General features: G+C 46.4%; 2 protein-coding genes across 3 annotated transcripts in view; one reads left to right on the top strand and one right to left on the bottom strand.

Annotated features, from left to right (window-relative positions):
- The window catches only part of limk2 (LIM domain kinase 2), a 29,259-nt gene extending 26,088 nt beyond the window's left edge, over positions 1-3,171 (top strand). For both annotated transcript variants that reach the window (XM_061816528.1, XM_061816527.1), the window contains exon 16: positions 38-3,171. In XM_061816528.1, coding sequence (XP_061672512.1) covers positions 38-215 — 178 coding nt within the window. In that variant the 3' untranslated portion in view covers positions 216-3,171. The remainder of the gene's footprint in view (positions 1-37) is intronic.
- On the bottom strand, positions 3,170-18,697 carry pik3ip1 (phosphoinositide-3-kinase interacting protein 1). Its single transcript, XM_061816529.1, has 7 exons — positions 17,289-18,697; positions 17,050-17,160; positions 14,768-14,884; positions 11,938-12,138; positions 7,555-7,633; positions 5,139-5,345; positions 3,170-5,059 (listed from the first exon to the last, which is right to left on the bottom strand). The coding sequence occupies exons 1-7, from the start codon at positions 17,389-17,391 to the stop codon at positions 5,047-5,049; spliced, it is 831 nt and encodes a 276-aa protein (XP_061672513.1). The 5' UTR covers positions 17,392-18,697; the 3' UTR covers positions 3,170-5,046.
- Between the last annotated feature and the right edge of the window lie 1,329 nt (positions 18,698-20,026).

Genomic DNA, 20,026 nt, shown 5'->3' with positions numbered 1-20,026 from the left:
ATTTTCCTCTCCACCGACACCCTCTTGCCTCTTGTAGTCCCGCATTCCAGAAACTGGAGGACTGCTTCAAAGCGCTGTCCCTCAACCAGGAGCTGGGCATCCCGCTCCCGTCCGAACTGGACGAGCTCCATCAGAGTCTCAGTCGGCTCCACTGGCCCAAAGACGGTTCTTCACCGGACGAGCCCCAGGCGGCCACTCCGGACTGTTCCGCTTAGGAGCCGGCTATCTTTTTTCCAGCCGCGCAGCCCCTGTCACCTGCTCCGACGGGGGGGGGTTGGGAACCGCAAGGACCCGGAGAACCTGCTGGGGCCGCTCTAGTATGTGGTGGCGGGGAAGGTTCCAAGTTTACGGGGTTACAAATTTTTCCACCTCCGCGGAGTCAGGGTATACCGATACTTGGTTTTGGGTTTTGTTTTGTTTTTTTTTTTTTTTTTGCGGGTCCAACGCAAGCCGCATCGCGGCCGCAGCACATGAATTTTCTCACAAATGATGAATTTGCCGCCTAAAATTTGGATTCCAGGCACGTGAAAAAGTTGTTTCTCGAGTTTTGCACTTTGTACCACTTTGTCCCGCTCCGTTTAGTTTTTTGTTTTTTTTTTTTTGTCGCCTAAACTCTCACCGAGGTCACGTTTTCCATACACTTGCTGCTGTTTTATAGTTCTCAAAAAAGGGCTCGTTTGTGATGACTTTCAAACCTATTTTGTACTGGAGAACTGGATTTTTTTTTATATATATTCTCATCCATATCATGTAGATATTGTACATAAGGCTGGATTTTAGGTCTTTGTTTTTTTTTTTTTAATCAGGAACTTTTAGATTGTAGACATTCCAATCCGACGTGTGTGTTGATCTGCTATTTTATTAGCCGTCGTCGTAGCGTCAAGGTACTGACGGCTGTTACCGCTAATATTTAATAATTGATAGTTTTCCCGAAATAAACCCGCAGCTGCTTAGCACTGTTATCGTTCATTTTTGGGGTTTGTGGTTTTTTTTTTTTCATGGGTAAAATAAACATTTTCTTCCAAGAACACAAAACTAAAATGATAACGTGTTCACGTACAGTTGAAGGCAGACGTTTACGCCCACCGTGCAAAAACACGCATTTCATTTTTTTTTTTTTTGTCTCACCGTCTGAAGTCACATCAGACTAAACCTCAGCTGTTTCAGGTCAGTCAGCATCGCCGAAATTATTTCATTTTGTTAAATGCCACAATAATGACAGACTTTTTTTTTTTGGACAATTTTTTCATTATTATTATGAGGATTTTTTTTGTTTGTTTCTTTACGACTAATGGCTTCATTCTCAGTGAGTGACCTTTCACCCCATGTCGGTGCAGGACTCGTTTGACTGGAAAATAATGATACTTCGTTACCAGCTTCATCCAGCATCTTCATAAGGTCTTTAGTTTTTGTGCACTTCAGATCGATAAACATTCGTCTCTGGAACACACAAGCCCGTATTCTTCCCGAACAATCTGAGGCTGGACATTCCCGTGCATATAATTGTAACATGGTGGTACCTTCAAGCATTTGGAAATTGCACCCAAGGATGAGCCAGACTTGTGGAGCGCCACGATTCTTTCTCTGACTTCTCTGGCCGAATTCTTTTGATTTTCCCAGAGATTTTAAAGAACGAAGCAGAGTTTTTGAAGTGTGGCCTGAAATCCACCTCAGGTGTGCTGTCAATTAACTCGCATGTTGTCAGTTAACCTATCAGGAGCTTCCGAAGCCATGACATCATCTGAGATTCCATGTGTTTTTGAGGACATTCTACTTTTTCTAAATGTAAACTTTCCACCTCTATCCATCCATTTTCTTCACCGCTTATCCTGACAAGGATCGCGGAGAGTGCTGGAGCCTATCCCAGCTGTCAGCGGGTAGGAGGCAGGGTACACCCTGAACTGGTTGCCAGCCAATCGCAGGGCACATGGAGACAAACAGCCAATCGCACTCAGAATCACGCCTAAGGGCAATTTAGAGTGTCCAATTAATGTTACCTATTTTGGGATGTGGGAGGAAACCGAAGTGCCAGAGAAAACCCACGCAGGCACGGGGAAAACATGCAAACTCGTCACAGGTGGGGCCGGGATCAAACCCAGGACCTCAGAACTGTGAGGCCAACGCTTTACCAGCTGGGCCACCGTGCTGCCCGATTTGTATATTTCAGACCAGAAAACGATCTCTGGGACACAGAGCCCATCTCCTCCCTGAACATTCCCATGCATATAATGGTAATATGGTGGCACCCTCAAGCATTTGGAAATTGCACCCAAGGATGAACCAGACTTGTGGAGCTCCATGATTCTTTCTCTGACTTCCTTGCCAAATTCTTTTGATTTTTCTCAAGATTTCAAAGAAGGAAACTTAATTTTTGAGGTGTGGGCTTAAATTCACCCCCAGGTGTGCTGTTAATTAACTCATGTTGTCAGCTAACCTATCAGGAGCCTCCTAAACCATGACATCATCATCTGGGCTTCCCCTTGTTCTTTCAGTACTTTTTGTAAATGTAAACTTTTGACCTCAACGAAAATAATAGAAAACCCTTATGATATTGAATCATTATTGTGGCACTTAACAATATGAAATAATTTTCGGGATCATGGCTTACCGGAAACAGTCGAGATTTAGTCTGATTTTACGTCAGACAGCAAGATAATAAAAAAAAAAAAAAAAAGTGAATTGTGCGTTTTTTTTGCACAGTGTATTTAAACGGCTGACTTCAGCTGTACATATTTCCATTTTGAGACTGGACCATAGCACACTTTATGACTATTTTCATGTTTTACTTTGAAGTGATATACTGTGATACTCTTCTTTTGCATGTCAATCTTGACTCGTTTAAACAAAAAAACGCATCACTATTGGTGACGTGGCGTAGGTCATTAGTCGTGGTTTTTAAAATCCTAATTCGTGACCATTTGTTGCGTATTTATTTTAGTCATGACAAAATGTTTCACTAAATACATGCTATGTTGTGGAATATATTTCTTTTGATTGCATTTTTATGTTCACACTAAGTTTAACTTGAATTATTTTTTTTTCCACTGTTGACCTCAGGTCACTGCAAATGTGTAGCTTCGAATGACCAGCAGGGGGAGTTAAAGGTTTCCATGTTGATTAATCCTGCAGTCAGTATGAATTTCGACAAATGAAATAAAACATTCCAGTATCTGCTTTTTTGTTTTTATTTCAGTTCGACTGAAAAGCAAACACAATTTCCGGCAGTGCATTTCCACGGAATTGCGTTGAGAATCTCTCTTCTGTGGTACACGATACAATGGACACTTCCGACCTGTCAATCACTGGTATGATAATAGCCAATCAGGTAGTTGCATTGTCTTCAGCCCTGGCTTGACACGCCCCTCTCGCCGTAATTGTCCCAATTGTCAGTAGCAGGCGCTTGGAGAAGTTAATATTATGAAGAAAATGGTTCTCAGATGCGCTTGGAGAACAACTTTCACTTTGTCAGTGTATCACTAACGTGCTGAACAAAGTGCGTCGTGTTTTATGCCGACGAGTCGGTTTCGTAATACGTAAATGCGCCATGTCATGCAAGAGATATGTCTGCCTATTTGTATCACATCAGACCTTTAAGAGAGAGCACTGGGTCTGAGTCGTTAGGAGTCACTGATGGCGTAGTGGTACACATGCCCGCCTTTGGTGCGAGCAGCGTGGGATCGATTCCCACTCAGCGACGGTGTCGATATCTGCCCTGCGACTGACTGGCGACCAGTTTAGGGTGTAGGCCGCTTTTCAAGCTAGCCGGGATAGGCTCCGGCTTTCCCGCAACCCTTGTTAGGATAAGCGGATTGGACCATGACATGACTTATAAAGACAACAATGATATCGCTCGTGATGTTTCCAAGTAAAACGTACTCACCCTGCTTTACATGCGCAGTACGATTCTACTATTTTAACAATATGACGTTTGTGAGGCGTCAACATTTTTTTTGGGATCGACCACCGACGTTTTATCCCGCTCTGTCCAAAAAAATCTTAATTCCGTGTACGTATCCTTTTGTGAAATAGTTGAAACTTCTCTGTAGAACTCTCTTGGACAAGTGAAAAAAACATACCGCAATTTTATCTGGAATATGCGATAGAGAATCCACTTCGAACCGGTTCTGTTCGGTCACCATTTTGGAAGCTTGAGGGACATGGCAACTGTTGCTAAGGGGAGGCAGAGCTTAATATCGCCGGTCGGAAAGTGATGTCACATGACCAAGAAAGCGTAACTGGATTGGCTGGCTGTTCGGTTCTGACTCAGACCTCGGCGATGCGCATCCGGACATATATAGCGGATGGAAACGCCGTGGTTACGTGCAATCTCGTTTCGATGGGGGGGGGGGGGGACACACATTAGTGGAGCTGCGTTTATATCACAAAGAGTTTTTGGGGGGGAGACGCCAGCGGGCTCGTGCAGCCGTCGCGCTTCCAAAGGCAGCTCCCGTTCGGCCCGACGCTTGCCTGCCGCCGGCAGTCTTGTGTCATCCAGAGGACCAACGCGACTGCCTTTCATGCTTCCTGAGAGAAACATTTGTCCTGTCGTTCCTTAACCTGTGCAACTGAAGTACTAAAGTACTTTCACTCGTCAAAGTGCTTTCCAAAGTAGAGTACTGTGCTATAAGGCATTTGTGGAGGGAGGGGGGGTGGGGGTCTTTTTTTTTTTTTTTTTAAATTCTATCTTTTCAATTTCACCTTCCCATCTGTCATTCCACTCTGAATATAAATCTATTTGCAATATATCTATGTACACGATTCTCCCTCGGCACAATTTTCACATATTCGTCCACTTTCTCCTCAAAAGTATGTACAAAACCAAAAGGGTACGAACGACGCCCGTGCGCCGCGTCGTTACTCGGACTGTAACAACGCTGACAAAGTCACCGCACTCCGAATAAAGAGCGTACTTTTTGGACATCAAAATTAAAAGAAAAATAAAATAAAATGACCACCTTTCCATTTTTTCACATAAGTCCTCATTTGTCTCTCGTAGGCAAAAGGATCAGTCTCGGGTTCAAATTCCGCTTCCTGACTCCAAACAGGTCATTTCGGTCTCCTAGAAGAACACGTCGGAAAGTCCTGACTGAGGCGGACGGGGGGGAGGGGGAGCGAGGGGCGGTCGAAAGCTCACTCACGCTCCGGGAGTGCCCGCCCGCTGGCCCGTGAGGGGGTCGGCGCCCTCCGCCTCGACCGGGGTGGTCTCGCGCCGGGCCGTGACCACCAAGGTGTTCTCGTCCACCAGCTCGCACGTCGGGTTGGAGAAGGCCGACAACGGGAGGGTGATCCTCTGCATCTCACGCTCGCACGCTCGCTGCTCGTGCCGCTTCTTCAGGTCTCGGCCCCTGCGCGCACACACGGGACCGTCATTTCCGACGTTTATGCGGTGATGCGACTAATATGCGCATTTTTTTCCCAATGGCCGCAAGGGGGCCACTCGAGCGGAAAAGGTAAGAATGAGACCAGTGGAACAGATGTGCCAAAGAAGTGACTTTTACCGGCCCTGTTTGCGTTAGCACTAGCGTTTATTGTCGAATTATTCACGTCTAACTTTTGTCTGCATGTTTTTCATATTTTGGTTATCTTGGCAACAAAAGAGGCACAAAATATTAAGAATGCTTACCGTAATTTCCAGCCTACAAGCCGCAACTTTTTTCACACGCTTTCAACCCTGCGGTTTATGCGGGGATGCGGCTTATTTATCCATTTTTTTCTAAACGGTCGAAAGGGGGCACTCGAGCAGAAAAGGTAAGAATGAGACTATATGAGAATATATGTGCAGAGGAAGTGGCTTTGTTAGCGCTCTGCTAGCGTGTTGCTGCTGTGCTAGCGTGTTGCTGCTGTGTTACTGGCGTGTCTCAATGATATTTACCGGTAAGTTTTATTTTAACCTGCCCTGTTAGCATCAGCACTAGCGTTAACGCTAGCTTTAGCGCGGAGCTACCATCAGCACTAGCATTTATTGTCGAATTATTCATGGCTAACTCGTCTGCGTGTTTTTCATATTTTGCTTATCTTGGCGACAAGAGGCACAAAATATTAAGAATGCTTACCGTAATTTCCAGCCTATAAACCGCAACTTTTTTCACACGCTTTCAACCCTGCGGTTTATGCTGTGATGTATTTGTGCATTTTTTCAATCAATATTATAATATATAATAATAATATGTGTGCTGAGAAATGAATTTTACCGGCCTTGTTAGCACTGTGCTCGCGTTAGCGCTCTGCTATTGTGTTGCTGCTGTGTTACTGGAGTGTCTCAGTGATATTTACCAGTAAGTTTTATTTTAACCGGCCCTGTTAGTATTAGCGTGGTGCTAGCGTAAATACGCTAGCTTTAGCGTGGAGTCAGTGCTAACGCGGGGCTAACACTAGCATTAGCGCCACACCAGCATTAAAATCTTTCTGTGTACCGTCTTTATTTGTAAATATCTTGTGTGGGCACTTGCGGCTTTTACACAGCTGCGGCGTAAGTATGTACCAAATGGTATTTCCTTTACGAATGTACTCAGTGAGGCTTGTAACCAAGTGCGCTCTGTCGGCCAGGAATTACGGTATTCGTATTAACACAATTTTTTACCGATTTACAGTACAATTACAAAGGCTACTGGATGGAAATTGACTCAAAATGCGGCTAGACTCATAGATTTAGCAAGCTAGATAGATTTAGCGCTCTGTTTATTGTATCACCGAAGGGAGAACCTTGAAGCAAAAACTTATTTTTAAAAGCACATTTTGCCTCAAGCATATTGTGCATATAATCCCGGATTCATAAATCTATTTGCTGTTCATCTGTGTTGTGTTTAACTCCAAATTCTTTTCATAAACCCCAAGATGCTTCGGGGGGAAAAAAATTATGAACATTAGCAACATAAACAAAACAAAACCCCCCGAGCTGAATTCTAAAAGTGGTTCATTCGAATTACCGCACAGCCCGAGGAGGAATCGCGCCCGTTTTTGGGTGCCGCGACGCCCCCCGAGCGGAAACAAGTCGGCAGATGGCGAACACGACGAGCCGGCGTGACTCGTCTCGACGGAGGACGAGCCGCACTCGTGCCGCTCGGGATCCCAACGAGGGAGAAGCACAGTTGGCGTTTCATCCGTTTATAATTCAGTGAAGAGGCGAAATGAGACGATGACGACGGAGTCGCCGCAAATTGTATCACGCCGTTCTTGCGCATAAAACACATGACATCACGTACTCCTCCTCCTGATTAATCAGCCTCGAAAAATAGAAAAAAAATGTATCATCTTATCTGGCAGCCGAAAGCAGAAGCGACTCATCTTTTATCCTTTCGTTATTTGGACTCTACGGCGGCAAATCTCGGCAATATCCACTTTTCCGGGAATTTCAAATGAAAACGCTTTAAGAACAGACACCAAAACAACTTTCATTTTTCATTTCCTGTCCCCCCCTAGCGTGTTTTTTGTCTACTTATTTTGTCAAAATAGCTTAGTTGCGGTTTTCGTCCTCCTCATATGACCAACGCATCTGAACTTCGAGTCCCCTGTCGCTCCGTGACGTTCCTCAAGGCGCTCGTTCAGGGCACTGACCTTTTGTAGAAGTAGCCGAAGGTGATGCCCGCCCCGAGAACGATTATGACGGCCACCATGACGATGCCGAGGGCGTAGCCTGAAAAACGACACACAGCAAACGGCGGGTTGGCGTCTCCCGTCGGAGAGGCGTGGCCTGTGGAGCTCGCGCGCGTGACGTCACCGTTTTCACGGCGCCGGATTGCCGGTCACACAGAGCTGCTCGACATTGCGGGAGACATTGAACCGGAGGAGAATATTTACAGTACTCGAAACCTGTTGTGCTGTTGGTTGTCACAACAGACGAGACAGATATTCAAAGAGATCATTCTATGGAATACCAAGTGAAAAGACCGGAAAATATCGATAGATTTCGGCAATTCAACGTGTTGGATGGTGCCCGACCAAGATAGACACACGCTTGTGTAACGATCGCTTAATTTCAAACAGGTATTATTCTTCTCAATATCAAATTACCAAAAAGTATTTATAATGCCAAATTGGCTCATTTGAGAACAATGCGTATTTTAAAAAAAAAAAAAAATGTCTGTCGCAGAGCTTTACGGAGGTTAACGTGTGGCCGCAATCGCTTCCGTGTACGTTCCGTGGAGACGACTGTCCTCTTTTTTTTCCCCCCCTCAATCATAGTTAATGAATTCGAGTTTGTGTAAAACCAGGGGTCCAATATTTAAAAATTGGCATTTGTATTGAATACTCGCAGAAAAAATGCAGCCCTACGGGGGCACAAACCAGTGCAATCTGTAGGCCGGTCCCAAGCCCGGATAAATGCAGAGGGTTGCGTCAGGAAGGGCATCCGGCGTAAAAACTGTGCCAAACAAATATGAGCGTTCGTCTAAAGAATCCCATACCGGATCGGTCGTGGCCCGGGTTAACAACGCCCGCCCCCGGCACTGCTAACCTGCAGGGCGTCGGTGGAAATTCAGCTACTGTGGGTCGAAGACAAAGAAGAGGAGGAAACCGGATCCAGCGTCAGAAGAAAAAAAGGAATGCACAGAGCCTACAACTGAGTGTAGGGACTTTGAATGTTGGGACTATGACAGGAAAAGCTCAGGAGTTGTTTGACATGATGATTAGGAGAAAGGTTGATATTCTGTGCATCCAAGAGAGCAGGTGGAAAGGTAGTAAGGCTAGAAGTTTGGGAGCAGGGTTTAAATTATTCTACCACGGAGTAGATGGGAAGAGAAATGGAGTAGGGGTTATTTTAAAGGAAGAGCTGGCTAAGAATGTCTGAAGGTGAAAAGAGTATCAGATCGAGTGATGAGACTAAAATTTGAAATTGAGGGTGTTATGTACAATGTGGTTAGCGGCTATGCACCACAGGTAGGATGTGACCTAGAGTTGAAAGAGAAATTCTGGAAGGAACTAGATGAAGTAGTTCTGAGCATCCTAGACAGCGAGAGAGTTGTGATTGGTGCAGATTGTAATGGACATATTGGTAAAGGAAACAGGGGCGATGAAGAAGTGATGGGTAAGTACGGCATCCAGGAAAGGAACTTTGAAGGGCAGATGGTGGTGGACTTTGCAAAAAGGATGGAGATGGCTGTAGTGAACACTTATTTCCAGAAGAGGGAGGAACATATAGTGACCTACAAGAGCGGAGGTAGAACCACGCAGGTAGATTATATTTTGTGCAGACGATGTAATCTGAAGGAGGTTACTGACTGTAAAGTAGTGGTAGGGGAGAGTGTAGATCGACAGCATAGGATGGTAGTATGTAGGATGATTCTGGTGGTGGGTAGGAAGATTAAGAAGACAAAGGTAGAGCAGAGAACCATGTGGTGGAAGCTGAGAAAGGAAGAATGTTGTGCGGCCTTCCGGAAAGAGGTGAGACAGGCTCTCGATGGACAACCGAAGCTCCCGGAAGACTGGACGACGACAGCCAAGGTGATCAGAGAGACAGGCAGGAGAGTACTTGGTGTGTCATCTGGTAGGAAAGGGGAGAAGGAGACTTGGTGGTGGAACCCCAAAATACAGGGAGTCATACAAGGAAAGAGATTAGCGAAGAAGAAGTGGGATACTGAGAGGACTGAGGAGAGGCGAAAGGAGTACATCGAGATGCGACGTAGGGCAAAGGTAGAGGTGGCAAAGGCTAAACAAGAGGCATATGAAGGCATGTACACCAGGTTGGACACGAAAGAAGGAGAAAAGGATCTCTACAGGTTGGCCAGACAGAGGGATAGAGATGGGAAAGATGTGCAGCAGGTTAGGCTGATTAAGGATAGAGATGGAAATGTGTTGACTGGTGCCGGTAGTGTACTAAATAGATGGAAAGAATACTTTGAGAAGTTGATGAATGAAGAAAATGAGAGAGAAGGAAGAGTTGAAGAGGCAAGAGTGAAGGACCAGGAAGTGGAAATGATTACTAAGGGGGAAGTCAGAAAGGCACTACAAAGGATGAAAACTGGAAAGGCAGTTGGTCCTGATGACATACCGGTGGAGGTATGGAAGCAATTTGGAGAGATGGCTGTGGAGTTTTTGACCAACTTATTCAACAGAATACTAGCGGGCGAAAAGATGCCTGAAGAATGGAGGAAAAGTGTTCTAGTTCCCATTTTTAAGAACAAAGGGGATGTTCAGAGCTGTGGGAACTATAGAGGAATAAAGTTGATGAGCCACACAATGAAGTTATGGGAAAGAGTAGTGGAGGCTAGACTCAGGTCAGAAGTAAGTATCTGCGAGCAACAGTATGGTTTCATGCCTAGAAAGAGTACCACAGATGCATTATTTGCCTTGAGGATGCTCGTGGAAAAGTACAGAGAAGGTCAGCAGGAGCTACATTGTGTCTTTGTGGATCTAGAGAAAGCCTATGACAGAGTACCAAGAGAGGAACTGTGGTACTGCATGCGTAAGTCTGGTGTGGCAGAGAAGTATGTTAAAATAGTACAGGACATGTATGATGGCAGCAGAACAATGGTGAGGTGTGCCTTAGGTGTGACAGAGGAATTTAAGGTGGAGGTGGACTGCATCAGGGATCAGCTCTGAGCCCCTTCCTGTTTGCAGTGGTAATGGATAGGCTGACAGATGAGGTTAGACTGGAATCCCCTTGGACCATGATGTTCGCAGATGATATTGTCATATGCAGTGAAAGCAGGGAGCATGCAGAGGAACAATTGGAAAGATGGAGACATGCACTGGAAAGGAGAGGAATGAAGATTAGCCGAAGTAAAACAGAATATATGTGCGTGAATGAGAAAAGTGGAGGGGGAAGAGTGAGGCTACAGGGAGAAGAGATAGCGAGGGTGGACGACTTCAAATACTTGGGGTCAACAATACACAGCGATGGTGTGTGTGGTAAGGAAGTGAACAAATGGGTCCAAGCGTAATGGAACAGTTGGCAGAAGGTGTCTGGTGTTCTATGTGACAGAAGAGTGTCTGCTAGGATGAAGGGCAAAGTTTACAAAACAGTGGTGAGGCCGGCCATGATGTACGGATTAGAGACGGTGGCACTGAAGAAACAACAGGAAGCTGAACTGGAGGTGGCAGAAATGAAGATGTTGAGGTTCTCGCTCGGAGTGACCAGGTTGGATAGGATTAGAAATGAGCTCATTAGAGGGACAGCCAAAGCTGGATGTTTTGGAGACAAGATTCGAGAGAGCAGACTTCGATGGTTTGGACATGTTCAGAGGCGAGAGGGTGAGTTTATTGGTAGAAGGGAGGTGAGGATGGAGCTCCCAGGCAAAAGAGCGAGAGGAAGACCAAAGAGAAGGTTTATGGATGTGGTGAGGGAAGACATGAGGGCAGTTGGGGTTAGAGAGGAAGATGCAGGAGATAGGCTAAGATGGCAAAAGATGACACGCTGTGGCGACCCCTAACGGGACAAGCCGAAAGGAAAAGAAGAAGAAGACTCGCAGAAAAGATCCATGGATCCCGGCAAAGGTTAACGTGTGGCCGAACACGCTTCCATTTTCGCGAGCCGTCAAAACCGTCACTATGTCGGATTTATTCCTGATGAGAACAGATCCAGCAACAAAGTATTCGTACGCGTCCAGACTTTTATACGCTTCCAAACATTTCCGTGTAAATCTTGACGACTTTCTCACCAGATCCATGTGTAGATCCAGTTTTCCAAGACAACCGGAAGCGGATTAACAGTCCAATTTCTTATCGCCGAAAACGTTGACTTCGGTATTAAATACGGGTCCTCTATGGCGAGTTGATCTCATTTTACCACATACCGTTGTTTATTTTCACCTTCTAAATGTCTGACGGTATCGGACAAGACTCCGGGGGTCGTGCTATAAGACATATTTCTGTGTCGTCTCCAATCGACTTAGCATTGAGCAATGCTTTGTTTGACCTGCAATATGGCGACGTAAACAAAAGTCACGTGATTTTATGACGTAGGTGCACGAGCTCGATATTTTCAGAAGGTTGGAAACTTACCGAGCGTGCCCAGATCCTTTTTCTTTTTGGGTCCGGTGCGCACCCGCTGGCTGATTCCCATCGCCGGTTGCACGGCGGGGGCAGGGACGGCGTCGGCGGCGGCGCCCCCTGGGGCTGACCGGGTCTCCGGCGGGAGATCAGTTTCCGGGACTGGGGCGGCCGCGGTCGTCTCGGCCTCGCGGGCCTCGCCGGAAGCGAGTTCTGCAAACGCGGGCCAAGCGGCGTCACTGCTAATGACTTTTCGAGCTTGGAGCTCTGCCAGCGTGTCAGCGCGCTCTAATTTTGCGACTGGATTTCTGTCCAATATCAAAAGGAGCACCTCGTTAATACATGGAGACACTTTCATGGGAGTTATTGAAAACGCTGTGTCGATTCATTATCGAGCGTCCATTTTGCATAGCGCTGCGCCTCGTGAATTTTGTGGGGCGTGTGGGTGGGTTGGTGGGTTGACAGTAAGTGGTCCTGACACACCCTCCCAATTTTTCTTTCTTTAAATTGGGGGGAAAAAATAGTGGGGGAGGGGGGGAAATCTGTGAATGGGTCCTGAACCGGAGCTGTGCAAATCTTGATGCACTTGCGCCGAGTCGTACTTGATGGTTATACAGCGAAGAAAATAAGTATTTGAACACCCTGCTATAGTACAAGTTTTCCCACTTAGAAATCATGGAGGGGTCTGAAATTTTCATCGTAGGTGCATGTCCGCTGTGAGAGAGATAACCTAAAAAGAAAAATCCAGAAATCACCATGTATGATTTTTTTTAACAATTTGTGTGATACAGCTGCAAATAAGTATTTGAACACATGTCCATCAGCTACAATTCTGACCCTCAACGTCCTGTTAGTCCGTCTTTAAAAGACCACCTCCACTCCATGTATTATCCTGAATCAGATGCGCCTGTGTGAGGTCATTAGCTGCATAAAGACACCTGACCACCCCACACAATCAGTAAGAGTCAAACATGTAACATGGTCAAGACCAAAGAGCTGTCCAAAGACACCAGAGACAAAATTGTACAACTCCACACGGCTGGAAAGCGCTACTAGAAACTGTCTTAGCTAGCTGGCTTGGTCAAAATAGGTGCACTGTTGGAGCAATGGTTAGAAAATGGAAGAAGCTAAACATGACAGTCAATCTCAATCGGAGTGGAGCCCCATGCAAGATATCACCCCGTGGGGTCTCAGTCATCCTTAGAAAGGTGAGGAATCAGCCCAGGACGACACGAAAGGACTTGGTCAATGACCTGAAAAAAGCTGGGACCACCGTTTCCAAGGTGACTGTTGGTAATACACTAAGACGTCATGGTTTGAAATCACGCACGGCACGGAAGGTTCCCCTGCTTAAACCAGCACACGTCAAGGGCAGTCTCAAGTTTGCCAATGACCATTGAGATGATACAGAGGAGTCATGGGAGAAAGTTTTGTGGTCAGATAGACCAAAATGGAACTTTTTGGTCCTAATTACACTAACCGTTTTTGGAGGAAGACGAATGATGAGAACACCATCCCTACTGTGAAGCATGGGGGTGGTAGCATCATGCTTTGGGAGTGTTTTTCTGCACACGGGAGAGGACGACTGCACTGTATTAAGGAGAGGATGACCACGGACATGTCTTGTGAGATTTTGGGGAACAACCTCTTTCCCTCAGTCAGACCGTTGAAGATGGGTCAGGACTGGGTCTTTCACCATGACAATGACCCAAAGCACATACCCAGGAAAACCAAGGAGTGGCATATCAAGGTTCTGGCGTGGCCTCGCTAGTCTCCAGACTTAAACCCAATAGAAAATCTTTGGAGGGAGCTGAAACTGTGTTTCTCAGAGACAGCCAAGAAACCTGTCTGATCTACAGAAGATCTGTGTGGAGGAGTGGGCCAAAATCCCTCCTGCAGTGTGTGCAACCCTGGTGAACAACTACAGGAAACATTTGACCACTGTATTGCACACAAAGGCTACTGTACCAAATATTAACTTTGGTTTTCTCAGGTGTTCAAATACTTATTTGCAGCTGTATCACACAAATAAATTGTTAAATTTTGCGATTTTTCTTTTTAGATTATTTCAGACCCCTTCCTGATTTCTAAGTGGGAGAACTTGCAATATAGCAGAGTGTTCAAATACTTTTTTTCCTCACTGTATGATAATGTGTGGTTTTCTGTTTACTGTTGCTCCAAAAACAAGAGCACTGACGGCAGGGCTGGAAGATTGCGGGGAGCCTGCGAAAGTTTGGAAAAAACACTTTCGAAGGAAGCAGCAGTCATAAAAACAGTCATCAAAAAAAAAAAAATGGCTTTGCATATTTTTATGCTGAGAAGCGACAGAAGGGTTGGCCTTCACGTCTGTGTTCAAAAAAAAAAAAAAGGAAAAGAAATCCATTTCCTTTGCGAGCACAAGTCGGCTTTTAAACCCGACTTTAAAAGCCCTCGACGTCATCGAGCGGCGCGGCCAATCGGGCTCCGTCTCCAAGGTGAGGAGGCTGCCGTCGGCCAATGAGAGGAGCTGTGAGGCGTGGCCAGAAAAAAAAACAAAAAACAAGTTTGGCAACTGAAATTTACAGCGCATAACTGTGCTGCCGTTGTTGTTGTTCGTTCAAGGCAGGAAGGAAATGAAGGAAAAATTAGACTGCAGCTTTAACTGGGTTTTAACTATCTGACCTACTACCGAAGCCCGGGGGGGACAATCTTATTTGATTTCCACTTGGATTATTTGGGATGAGAATCAAAGTGACGCGTTCAAAGTTTGAAACCAGGCTGACAAATGAGAACATTTTGCCACGTTGCAAAACAACAATTAAAAACGCAAACAAGTTGTTGAGGAGATGAGATGTAGAGTCACCTTGGCATGTCTGGATGGAACAGAACTGCTTTTGGACCGTCCCGTCGGGGCCCGCGATGTGGCACCAAGGCCTCGCGGAGGAGTCCGGGTTTCGGCAGTAATTGTGGTCTCCGACACCTGCGTCGGGAAGGGACCAAAATCAGCACGTCGCTCCCTCTGCCCCCCCCCCCCCCCCCAGTTGCAAACGCACACAATGCCGGACTCATAAATCATTCACACAACTTCATCACACGACAATGAGCAGGCCCCCAGGAGGGGGGGGGGGGGGGAGACAAAGACCAGAAGAGGCATCTGCTGCCGCTCCAGTTGTGCAAAGGCGGCCATTTAACGCCGGGAACACAAGCAGCACTGGGCTGCTTTATTCAGTATGTATCTTAAAGGTCAAGTGTCATGAAATGGATGATTTTTAGTATGTTATCAATGAAAAAAACGACGGCCGGTATGGACCCATCTGTTTTTTTTCATCACAAAATATGATTTTGACGTATATGGCTTTTTGTAACTCCCGCCGTGAAAATCCTCTCGAGGGATTTGTTTTGGAGAAGAAGCAGGTAGTGATGTAAAGGACAGACCCGCCCTCAAGTGAACTAATTTGTTTCCATTAGTTTTACCTCCACGAAGGTAGCTCATTGTTCCTCCGTGTTAGCCAAAATGCCAGCTCGTTGTGTTGCTGGATATTGTTAGAACACTCGTGAGGATGGATTCATTTTTCATATTTTTCAAAAAGACCCGGTTCGTCGTGAAAAATGGATTGCACGGGTGTAAAGGACGAGAGCTTCGTGGGCCCCAAACGACAGGTGTGTAAACAGCTACTAAATAAAATAATAGTTTGGGGGGGACCACGTAATCCGTCTCTCATAACGTAACAAAAGATCCGCGTACGTATTACAGGGGTGCCAAATGTGTCGATGTGCGCGTCGGACGGCTGCCGCGGCTACGAACAACGCTGCCGACGATGGCGCACTTAGACAGCGCCGTAAAGCAGCCCGGCTCTGCGCCCGTTAAGCCACCTCGGCGCTGAAAATGAGCCACCGAGACCGAGCCGGGGTGGCTCGTCGCGGCCGGCCACCGGCCTTGTCGGGCTCGCTGTTCCGATCTTTTAAAAATAAGGCGGGACTAGTATCTTCAGTAAAATATCTGTATTGGCTCACACGGTTATGCAAGGCACACAAACGTACATTTACACATAAAAAAAATCCTCAATATACTTTAAAATAAATATGTTTTACATTTTTGTAGGGTAGAGCTTTGTGACTTGGTCATTCTATTTCATCATTGGTCATTCTAAAAAAAAAGGAAAAAAAAAAATATATATCCATCCATTTTCTTCACCGCTTATCCTCATGAGGGTTGCGGGGAGTGCTGGAGCCTATCCCAGCTGTCAACGGGCAGGAGGCGGGGTAACACCCTGAACTGGTTACCAGCCAATCGCAGGGCACATGGAGACAACCAACCAATCACACTCACAATCACACCTATGGGCAATTTAGAGCGTCCAATTAATGTTGCATGTTTTTGGGATGTGGGAGGAACCCGGAGGAAACCCACGCAGGCACGGGGAGAACATGCAAAGGTGTCAAACTCAAGGCCCGGGGGCCGGATCTGGCCCGCTTCATGATTTTATGTGGCCCGCGAAGGCAAATCATGTGTATCAACTTTCGTGATCCATCCATCCATTTTCTTTGCCGCTTATCCTCACGAGGGTCGCGTAGAGTGCTGGAGCCTATCCCAGCTGTCAACGGGCAGGAGGCAGGGTACAACCTGAACTGGTTGCCAACCAATCGCAGGACACATGGAGCCGCACTCTCAATCACACCTATGGGCAATTTTGAGTGTCCAATTAATGTCGCATATTTTTGGGATGTGGGAGGAAACCCACGCAGGCACGGGGAGAACATGCAAACTCCACACAGGCGGGTCCGGAATTGAAGTCAAGACTGTGAGGCCACCACTTTACATAACACCCCCCCCCCCTCCCCCTGGACGCTTGAAAAGTAGATCTTGGGGTAAAAAACAAGTCTGGGCACCCCTGACATACAGTACAGCAATGTAATAGTATGCCAGTTGGCCCACGTGCAATAGTGAGCTGAATTGTCTTACTGATGAGGACAGAGGGTGCACTAGTACCTGGAGCTAACCGCTGTATATTAAAAGATATGAAATCAATATTCAAATGGCGTCCCAAACATTGCACGAGATCGCTTTCAGCCTCGCGAATAGTGTGACGCTAGCAACAAGGAGGATACTTCTGGTGTGCCGTTTGTCGACCGGGTGCTGTTTACCTGTCTGTGGGTCATACTGCGTGGACGTGTTGGTCCACTTGAGACAAGTCAAACCCGAGGAGGAAGTCTGCTCGTCGCCTCTGTAGTCCTCTCCACTGGACTCGATGCAGTCTGCGCGACAACAACAACACCGACACGGAACGGGAAGCACGCGGCGAGACTGAATCTTGGGATTATGAGCATCAACAAAATAATAATAATTCCCCCCGCTCAAAATCGTTTTCAACACGCGTGTTTACCTTTTTGCCGTGCATTTAACACGCTGCCGTCCACGAAGGCTGCGCTGAGGAAAACAACGTGCAAAGACAGAAACATTCTGCGCCGTTGACGGATCGAATTCATTTCTCAATATGATTCTTTTCGTCCCCTAAAAAAAATATTATTTAAAAAAAAAGTAATAACTTAAGAGAAAGAGCCTGCGCTTAGGGCATCAGACACACTGCTCTTCTCGTTGACAATCTCAGCCCTTCTTGTTATTGCGAAGACGAACCGTGGAGCTCCCTTTTCTTCAGCAGGAGGAGGAGCAAAAAAAAAAAAAATTAAAAAAGAAAAACATCTCCAGGTCCTAAAGCCGCACCACATCCACGCGCGTGTCCACAATATGCGACGCCCACGACTTGCGCGGTTTCTTGGCTACAAAAGACAAAAGACGTGCTCGGTTGCGGTCACAAACCCAGATGAATTTTTTTTTATTCATGGTTTAGGAGCGTTCGCTGTGCGTTAGTTATCATAATTACATATTTGGAGGGTTAGGAATGCAGTGGACTAGTTTGTACTGCGGCGTAGTCGCACTTTACGAGGTCACGCGGACGTTGTTTTTCATGTTTGTATTTATTGCCTACAAGGGTTTTTCAATATGTCTAATGTAAAAAATGTATGATTTTGTGGTATTAAAAATTAATTCACCCAATGAACTGCACTGTGCACAGGTGTGAAAATAATTTCATGTGGCACAAGAAGGTATGCTTTTTTTTTTCATTTTAAAATGTACTAAAAGTATGATTTTATGAAATTCTACCTTGGGAAAAACATTGGTGGAGAAAATGTAAAAAAAAATAAAATTAAAATTAAAAAAAGCCATAGAACCAGGTCAGGTGCTATTCCACGCTAGTCGCAAACTTGACCCATTTTTTCCAAATGTAGTCCGAACATGACACTTTTCCAAAGATGACCTCCGAGCACCACCCAGCAGTGCAAGCTATTAGGTTGTCTGAGACTTTGGGAAGGCTCTTTGCTGCTTATCCTCACAAGGGTCGCAAGGAGTGCCAGGGCCCATCGCAGCTGTCAACGGGCACGAGGCAGGGTACACCCTGAACTGCTGGCCAGCCAATCGCAGGGCACGTGGAGATAAACAGCCGCAATCACCATCACACCTAGGGACAATTTAGTGTCCAATTAATGTTGCGTGTTTTGGGGAATGTGGGAGGAAACCCACGCAGGCACGGGGAGAACATGCAAACTCCACACAGGCGGGGCCGTTATCAAACCCGGGTCCTCAGAACTGTGAGGCCAACGCTTTATCAGCTGATCCACCGTTCCACCAAGGCTAGACTTTAAAGACCCTCCCCCCCCAAAAAAATTGTTTCTTCTTCTTTTCTTTAACTATTTGGTGAAAAGCAATTGAAAGGTCCACACGACTCCTCCGCTTTCAACGTTTTGCGACGTAATCTTCCCGACGCAAGTTCAGGAAGGAATCTCCGTGGCATAAACCGAGGGACCCCCCCCCCACACCCCACCCCGAACACGAACTGCGCACATGCACGCACGAGCGCACATGCACGCACGAGCGTGCGGCCCCGAGCGAACAAACTCGTCAAGTCAAGTCGAAGACACCGCGGACCATTGGATCCCCCCCCCCGTCTATATATAAATTCCCATCTGAGCCGCATCTTTCTATTAATAATCGCAGCGCTGTCCTATCCGGGCCCTTAATCCTCGCTCATGCCCCCCCCCGCCCCCCTCCCCGACCCACAAGGGCCTGTTTTTTCCACTCGGCCGGAAAGAAGACTCGGCACAGGCCGTTAAATGGCGGCTCCCGTGCTTATTTTCCGCTCTTTCTTGGCGGCGGGCGTAAATAGAGCGGCCAACTCGTGACAAGGTCGACGCTTGAAAACAGAGGCCGGGGCACGTTTTCAGGCAGAGGATTGTGCAAACATGCAAACATCTGCATTGTGGGCGTGGGGGGCATTTCCCTAACACGCACAGACAAAAACCACCGCATCGACACAAAGAGAAGCCGCTCGAATAAAGTACGGTTGGATCCGTTTGTTTGGTTTTCAGGTTTTCGAAAAGGTCACGCCTTCGCCTCATGGAAGCTTTATTGTCGATAATGCTAAAAAGCACGAAGCTTCTGTTACCTCCATTTTTTATTTCCCTCTAGACCGCATCCCACTTCATTCTTCTTCTTCGAAGCACACAATCCTTTGGTTAGTGGCTAACTTATTTTTACCCCTGAAACAGTTCAAAAGTTACTCACAACACAGGGAATTTTTATTTCTATATCAGAACAAAACAAAGCAATTCCACATTCGACCTCCTACTTGCGTCTGACTTGAGTCAATATTGTAAAACGTACTTTTTGGTTATCTCAAATAGCAGTGACCACTTTATTGGATGGTTAAAGAATTGCAGAAAACGCAGGAAAATTAGCCCCCTCAACTGTTCACTTGCTCACATAATTCCAAACAAATTGTGTTGTGCAGTAAATCCATACGGGCACTTTAATACGCAGGATACACTGATGGCACAATGGAAAAACACTCTCGTCTTCCCACTCCAGATGGTAAACACGTGCGTCATGTGCACACAAACCCAGTGAACGCGCTTACTTGGCACCGTTCCACGTTGCCATAGTCGCGCTCTCAATTAAACAGGAAAAGCAGGCGGGCTGCGGAGAGGGCGCAGAAAAATCACATTTAGCAAAAGATTGCGCAACGCTTCACCGCTTTCCTGGAATGCACCGGTGTCAAACTCGAGG

This window comes from Syngnathoides biaculeatus, chromosome 4, assembly GCF_019802595.1.
Source record: "Syngnathoides biaculeatus isolate LvHL_M chromosome 4, ASM1980259v1, whole genome shotgun sequence".
Taxonomy (NCBI): Eukaryota; Metazoa; Chordata; class Actinopteri; order Syngnathiformes; family Syngnathidae; genus Syngnathoides; species Syngnathoides biaculeatus.
This window is presented reverse-complemented; position numbering and strand designations above follow the sequence as displayed.